The sequence below is a fragment of the Homalodisca vitripennis genome, chromosome 1, assembly GCF_021130785.1.
Source record: "Homalodisca vitripennis isolate AUS2020 chromosome 1, UT_GWSS_2.1, whole genome shotgun sequence".
Lineage (NCBI taxonomy): Eukaryota > Metazoa > Arthropoda > Insecta > Hemiptera > Cicadellidae > Homalodisca > Homalodisca vitripennis.
In genome coordinates, this window is record NC_060207.1 from 103,169,119 (window position 1) to 103,177,771 (window position 8,653).

Consider the following 8,653-nt stretch of genomic DNA (forward strand, 5'->3'; position numbering starts at 1 on the left):
CATCTGATATCCTTAATTTGATCTACACTTACCTATGCTATCTCTTGGGAGTAATAAATTAATGATTCAAAAACTTACAATAATTTAGTGAATTGAAGTAATTTAATCTTGTGAATAATTTTAATCTGTATTTGAAAATTAATAAGAACCTACAAAAAATTCAAAAAGCTTCATTACTTAGAATAAGATTCTTTTTAATAATATTTCTATCATTTAGAATAATTTGGTGCATTCCACTATAAAATCAATAAACTGGTTTGATGGACTTTGGTTCTGTCGTCCGATGTGTAGTTAGTTCTCATATTGGTGAGCTTATGAAGCGAGATCTATGTCTGTCTATCTGTTTCTGCTAAAGAAGCGTTGGTGGAGGCCCGGCCAGTAGTTCCACCCTGGAACTCATCTCGCCATGATTGAGAGCGTGAGTGGTCTCATTTTCTCGTTAACTAAAGAGTGTGGGTATCAAAATCCCTCTTGTACCACCGGTATACCGGTAAACTCCCATGATAGACAGTTTGACTAAATTTGTTTTCAATTGATGCCTGCAGCTTCAAAAATTTTGTCTGGTATGTTTTTAATTTCAAATGAACTGAATGAGATGTGGCATTTTGCAAAAATTGCAACGCCACCTCCTTTAAAAGATTTGCAACAAAACATGTTTGCTAAATTATAATTTGGAATTTAGAGAATTCGACCTTTTTGTTTGTTTTGTCACAACCATTTTCAGTTATGATAGGAGAAAGCTCCTTGCAAACTATGGCAAGTTCATCACCTTTATTCGTTGCTATCTATGCATTTTTTTCAAGCAAATGGAAGATAATTTTGTGATTTGGAAATTTTGTGGTTTACCTGGCTATCTGAAGAGAATTCCCTAAAAATGGTTTTTCATTTTCTCTCCATCAAAGTATGAGTCCCATCCCTTTTGTCCAACTGTGTGTTGGAGTCGCTTTGAAGATCCTCTCGATTGTAACCTATTACTTTGCAATAGACAGATGGAATCCTGTGAAACATGTGTCCCACTACAACACCAGTGACTGTTTTGTGGAGTGATAACAGTGACTCCAATGAAACAACTATACCTATGGACATCGGTCAACCCCCTGGAAGCCCTGACCGAGCTAGCTGTTCTGCCCCGTTGTATTTGGTATGAAGAGAAAACAATATTGGTGAGTTGGCATCATTCCAATAAAAATCCCTTATTATTTTTCTTACTGAACCCTCGTTTTCATCTAGATGTTTTGTTCTGTAACTTATTTTATTTTACATTTTAATCTCTAAACAATTCATTGACAACCGAATAAAATTTGTATGTTTTAATTTTCAATAATTCACACTCTCTAACTTATACATGGTCCTTCGAGTCGAGATCTGTTTGTGTTGAATTTTAATAATCTGTAACTTATTCAAACAGGTATTGAAAAATCTTGGTAAGTTTTATGTTAATTACCTGATGTGAGATGAGCCCTAAGGCAGGCAAACATTAAAAATAAGTAGAGCCACATATTGGAATATTTTATAAACACTTAAAGCACAACCAGTCAAAATCAGGCTAAAGTTAACAGCAAATTGCTCAGTAGGATATACATTTATAAATTTAAAAAAATAAGTAATATAAAAATTAGAAACTATAACCACTTATCTAGTAGGTTGGACTGAAACAAAAGCAGATCACTAGATAAGCAGTTATATTTATATGATCAGTGGTTGGTTAGTCCTTTTCCTCATTTGATCTGTGGTTGGTATGGATTGATCAACTGATATATGCACTATTGTGTAGTACCATGGAATCGGTCCTGTAGTTTATAAGAGTAGTAAGAATACAGTAAACTAGATGTGTTGTATGGGTAGACAGAAAAAAACCAACTCGGAAGATGCTACTTATGACACTGTAACTACATCCCTGGCTACAGCCTTGAACTAATACAAAACAAATTATATTGTCAAGACTAATGAGCTAATTATTCACCAAGTTATGCTATTCACAGTAGCGTATACAGTGGAAATCGCTCTCCCAAATCATATTAAAAAACATAATAATAAAATTCTCTGACGGATATAATTTTTGACAATCAAAATGTACCTGCAAGTTTCTGTTTTTTTGAAACATAAACAAAATTAACTTAAGAATTATAAATTTGTATAGGCTATTTCCACCCAGCCCTTAAACCCAAACAAATTGGTGATACTTGAAAACAATATTTAAGTAATAATCATTTCCATTGAGAGTTTTGTTGCTATTCAAGTTTTTTCGTGCACTCATGCATGCGTTTAGTTTTAGACATACTCGTATTTACTACAATAGAACTCGATTAGAGGTATTCTAGAATGGTCTGACACTTGTGTAAGACAAAGGGAGAGAAATTACTATGTGCTACTTGGTTAGTTTTATTGATAATAACATAGTGTGTGTGTATATATATATACATTAAATTGTATAAGTGGCAAATAGCCTTATTTAATTTCAATAAACATTGAATCACAAAAAGTACTTGCTCCGCCGGGAGTCGAACCCGGATCTCTCACTTGCCGGGTGAATGTTTATTGTAATTTATTATAATCACATTCACCCGGCAAGTGAGAGATCCGGGTTCGACTCCCGGTGGAGCAAGTACTTTTTGTGATTCAATGTTTATTGAAATTAAATAAGGCTATTTGCCACTTATACAATTTAATGTAAATAAAAGTCGTTTGACAGGTATTTGGTCTTCCGATCATATGTTAGTTTGCTTATTTAAACCCATATGTGACAGATACGGCCAAATACAAAATAATTGAATCGGAAAAAGTAAGCGCTCTGTGGTGTAATGGTAGCACATTCACCCGGCAAGTGAGAGATCCGGGTTCGACTCCCGGCGAAGCAAGTACTTTTTGTGATTCAATGTTTATTGAAATTGTATATATATATATATATATATATATATATATATATATAAATAATTTCCTTCATTTGCATTACTTAGGAATTGACAAAGGCATTATAATATTATAAAGATATTACAGATCTTTTTATCCAATCTGTATAACAAATTATCACAGTTATTTGATACACAGTCACCAAATTCTCTGGAGCTTCAATGCACAATGTTAAAAAATAAGGAGTCAATATATCCCCCTACACCCACTTACATAAAATATGAGATGATGGGTCTAGGCTTCTCAATTCAAATTATGCCACTGGACAGGGCCGGCCCTAGCTAATTTTATAGTGTAAGCAAACAGTAGTTTTGGCGCCCCCCCCCCCCCCCCGATAAACCTTCATACACTACACCGTAGAACGGTAAATGTCACATACCTTGTACCTAAATAGTAAACAAAGGGGAACAAATTAGGAGAAAAAAAAATAGCTGACAAACCAGAGTTTATGTTTATTTACCAGTGTTCATTTACAAATACAGTGACACATTGTAGACTACAATTACGATACATTACATTATTAAGTTTAAGTTATGTGATGTATGATGGAAAACACAAAATCGTCTACAATCAATATTGTGTGTACAAGTCATTGTTAAACGTCAGGTTGTATTACAGACAATTCAAATTAAAAAATAATAGCCTAATAATTACAATTAAGATACTCCATGTTGCAATTAAAAAGGAATTCGTCTGGCTTTTAATTTTGAAAACTCTTGCAGTAGAATGTCCGTTTCCATTTCATTTAGGGCATCATTTTCAATCGCCAAGGTTGCTAGACCACTTAAGTGTTCTTGCCTCAAATTTGATCGTAGGTAAGTTTTTATCAGTTTTAATTTGGAAAAACTTCTTTCGCCACTGGCCACGGATACTGGCAGCGTTAACAAGATTCTCAATGCTACAAAAATATTTGGAAAAGTATCCACATAACCACGTTTGGTTATAAAAGACAACGCTCCAGCTGGGTGACTTGTAGGGGGCAGCATTGGTCCAAAGATTTGAAGCTCATCAAACAGCTCATCTCCGTTAATGTCATATTCTTTTGGTTTGTCATCTCCATCACCACCGCTCAAAACTGTTTCAAGGTGTTTGCAGGCTTTCTTTAACTCTGATTCACTCCATGCTTTTTCTAAGCTAGCAATATCATAGAGAAATTTAAAACCTTCACTATGGTTTTCCATCAGTTCAAATCTCTCCTTTAATGAGGATATTGCTCTATCAAGCACAACAAAGAAGAAATTTACTTTAAACAAATCTTTACCAGAACTTGCAGCTTCATCTTCACTCTCGTAAGAAAATTGTTTTTTAACTCTTCTTGGTCTAACTGTTTCTTCTTGTTCAAAGTCACCTGCAACATCAATTTTTTCTACAAGTTCCTTTGCATCAGTAATGACGCTGTTTAGTCCTTCTTCAGATCTCATAGTTTCCAAAAATAATTTTACACTCTTAAGAAGATCTATTGAACTTTGAAGATCATTTGTGACCTTTTGCAACAGTTTACTAACCATGTTTTGTTTTATACAGGATCTCATGCCAAGTTACAATACAACACAGAAACTTGAAGCTTTGCAGTTTTTTTACTAGTCCTGCGGCAGTATGTCTACCAAATGCATCAAGGTTCTTGTCTTGAGAAGCTTCATATAATGCATCATATACTTCTTCAATATGGTACCTCAAGGGTAATAATATTGGGCCTCAATTCTACTTTCCCACCTAGTGTTGCAGAGTGGTTTGACTGTTAGACTCAAAACGTTTTTCAGCAAAATACTCCATCTTTGAGTAGAACTATAAAAAAAGTTATATATTTCTTGTATGGTGCTGAAACAGTCTACTGCACTATTGCAAGACAGAGCTGCATCGTTAATTAACAATGGTGTTTTCGGGGTGCGCAAAAGGCCCTTGAGGCTTAAGTGCATGGCAGTAGGCCGCCCCAAGGAAAAAAAAAAAAAAAAAAAAAAAAAAAAAATTACCAAGTTCAGGGAGTGGTTTCCACATGGAACACAAAATGCTCTAGGATTTAGATCAAGGATCCTATTCTGAACTCCAACATGCTTTCCCTTCATTGCCAAACCATTATCATAGCCCTGACCCCTCATGTTTTTTAAAGGAATTCCTCGTTCCTTTAGTTCTTTCAATAATGCTTCTGTGAGACCTTCACCTGATGAATCTTTAATAGGAATGAAACCTAAAAAATGTTCTTTAATTACCACATCTTCATTTTCAGTAATCTTCACAAATCTTATCACAAACGTCATTTGCTCAGTATGGCTAACGTCAGGAGTGCAGTCTAATATTATCGAATAATATGTGGCTTGCTGTAGGTCTTGCAAGATTTTATCTTGGATCTTGGCTGATAAGAACAGAATGAACTCGCTCTGGATATTTTTGCTCAAATAATGAACGTGTGTTTCTTTTGATTTGATCCTTCTCACATGTTCAGCCATAAAAACATCAAACTTTGCTATGTGTTCTACCAATTTTAAAAAGTTTCCGTTGTTACGTTCAAAAAGAACATCCTTTTTCCCTCGAAAGGCCAACCCCTGTGTCCCCAAAAACTGTACTATACACAGTAATCGTTTCAGGACTTGGTGCCAATGTTCAGTTTCAGCATGGATAAGTCTTTCATGTTCTTCATCAATAGTTTTGTTTAATCCTAAACGTACAGAGAGCTCACGCCAAAACGTACAGTTTTTAACATGAGCAGAGGATTTCTCGTGACTGGTCAAAGTCTTGTGTAGGTTTTGCCAGTCAGAATACCCTTGGTCACTAGCAAGAAGAGAATTCGTGTTTCCAAACAGTTTGCAAGGAAAACAAAATGCTGCATTTTTCGATATTGAGTATAGTACCCAATTTCTGTGAACTTGTTCTCCGTTGCACAGCTTCCTTGTGTAATGATTTGAAGAAAATCTCCTACCTTTACTGTCCGCAGGAAACTCTTTGTCAGTGACTTGCTGAGGCCCTCGTTCAACAAGCACTTTCCGTACCTCGTCATTTATTTTGGGTGGCCACTTCCCACAATCATTTGAAATCACAGGTAATGTGTTTGTGTCCTTGTTCGGTTCCTGGAAGACAAAACAAAACATTATAGTTGGCATCGTGGTGTAATCGCAAGAGATGTATGATGTGTGATAACTCTGTTAAATTACCCTTTTCAGGATTTCAAATATTTAATGCAATATTTATATCTATATTTTATTATAGTCTATAATAAATAGGCCTTCCTATTTAGGTTTAACTAAAATATAGTAAACATTTTTGAAACATCTTTTACACCTATCTATGTTATGGTGGTATAAAATAAAAATTGGTTTAAATAAAAGTCAAATAAGGGCTTAAACATTTGTGTGTTTTTTGTTTGCGGCCACCATATTGAAACGGTAGGCCTAATCATATCATATTCATGATTAATAATCCAACTAAGTTGGCCGAGGTTATTGCTGGACCTATTTTTCCTAAAAATGCTAAGTAAGTTAAATAAGTCAACTTACAATTTCAATGACTTGTTGACTATGCGTAACAACAGACGTAGATGAAGATGACGATGACATCACTGTATCAACTAATAAATCATCATCCACAACTTTGGTGGCGGCTACATAATCGTCACAATCAATATTTGATGGTGGAAATGGTGTTTCTGTAGCTAGATAACTATGGAATTGACTGGTTGACGGTCCAGGCAGAACCTCAGATTCAGTTATTGGTAAATTATTGTCAACATCATGATCTAATTCGGTTGTCTCTACGCTTATTGATGCACTCCCACATAATGGTGGATTTGTTAAAAACCTTTGCAGTGCTTTACACTGCTTTTCATCTTCTTTAGATTGCTGCAACTTTCTTTTGCGGTTAAATGCTCCAGATGTTTTTTTCTTGCTCGACATTTCGTGTTAATTAAAAACGGCATTAATTTTACAACTTACTACAGTACAACGCACATCAATGTAATTATATAAAATAGTAAGACAGACAGCCGTCACGGCGAGGGTGCTTGCGAAGCGGCGCTAACAGTGACCGTAACGTAACTGGGAGACTCAGACTGCGAACAGAAATACACATATGAGTCATGCGGACGGTTCCATGTCACTCGCGTAAGGGGTGGGGCGTGTGTATCGGGTAGCGGTGCATTAGTCAGTGCAGGGCGCACGTGCACAGTGCCCCCACGGCGCCCCTCTCCTCGCGGCGCCACCCGCGGCCGCGTAGTTCGCGTATATCACGGGCCGCCCCTGCCACTGGATCATGTGACCTTCTTCAGTGTTCAGCAACTGCTCTTGTCCCACAATCCATCCTGCATCAGGTAAAACTGCAACCATCAAGACAGCATAACGTTTGATGTGACCACCGTAAGTTCAGTGGCAATGCTGCACCATGAGAGTGGCAGTCCTTGACACATGACAATCTGCTTGGTACTGAACATCAAAATGTCACAACCATTTTTTTCTGTGTATTCTTCATAGAAAGCAGTTGATTTGAACATAAACTCAACTAGGGACTCTAAGATTTAACAGAGACAACCCATGCAGTTGTGGCAGATTAATATTCAATTAAATGTCTCCATGTAACTCCCTTAGGTCCTAACTCAACCTTGAAATAACCACAGAGTAATATATTTCTTTGAAGCAGAAATTTGGGTGATTATTTAAATGAGGGATTTTTTAACTACTTTGATCTGCTTAATTGTGCAAACTTTTACAACAGAAAAAAACATTGCACTTGGCCAGACTGAAGATTTGTTCTAGTACTACCACCACCCAAGGACGTAGCCAGCAAATGGGTCCGGACCTCCCCCAAATTTTCAATTACTTTTTTAGTTAACAATTATTATTATTTATAATTCAATATTACTGACATATACTGCTGAAAGATTGTCCTCAACATAGAAACAGAACAAGGAGAACAGAACTTTTTAAGGAATAAAATGGAGCCTTACTTTCTGTCTACTACAGGAAAATATCAGTTGTTTTGAACCACTCCCTCCCAAAATATTTTCCTGGTTACGTTCTAGCCACCACCAAGGGCCAGTATTGTATGAAAACCTTGTTTGTTTGATTTAGTTAAAAAGATCATAAATGACAGCCAAAGAATTTGCCCAATATTATATTGGCACACAAGTTTCAAAATAATTATCATAACTAGAAAAAAAAAAATTATGACAATAGAGCACTTTGATTTATGCCATGATTTCATATAGTTCACTTGTAACCTCTTGTCTTCACTTAAAACATTCTATCAAACTCTTCTCATAGACACTCATCACATACTTTCAAAATATCAGTAATGTTACCCAAAGCAATTATTTTGAATAAGAATGTAGACTATTTCATTAAAATTAAGTAATAGCTATATAACCTTCTGTCTATAAAAAATGAAACTAATTGCAAAAACTGATTCCAACTCAAACTGTAGATATTGTGGAGTTAATAAATTGATATATTTTTTATCTTCCCTCGAAAACAGTAACAGTGATATTCAGATCTATGTCTTCCTCAATTTGCCTAATCATGAAGGTATAAACCTAAAACAAATGATGACAAATAATTATTCTAAGAAATGATTTACTTACTTTAATTGGAAATGCAACGACTTTTGTGCTGAGACCAAGATTAGCACAAATATTAACACGTTCATGTTTTGGGATATAGCATCCGAAATCCCACAATTAGTTTTCATTTAGACTATTGTATTCATTTAGCATTATAAAAATGGAATATAATTATTTCTACGAAAAAATCCAAGTCAGCTA

At 35.4% G+C, this 8,653-nt stretch overlaps 1 protein-coding gene across 1 annotated transcript in view; it reads right to left on the bottom strand.

The window, feature by feature from the left end:
• Window positions 1-1,678, bottom strand: part of LOC124368202 (cathepsin L-like proteinase) — a 42,823-nt gene extending 41,145 nt beyond the window's left edge. Inside the window, exon 1 of the mRNA XM_046825481.1 lies at window positions 1,445-1,678. Within this exon, the coding sequence (XP_046681437.1) occupies window positions 1,445-1,499 (55 nt within the window). The 5' untranslated portion in view covers window positions 1,500-1,678. The remainder of the gene's footprint in view (window positions 1-1,444) is intronic.
• Window positions 1,679-8,653: the final 6,975 nt, after the last annotated feature.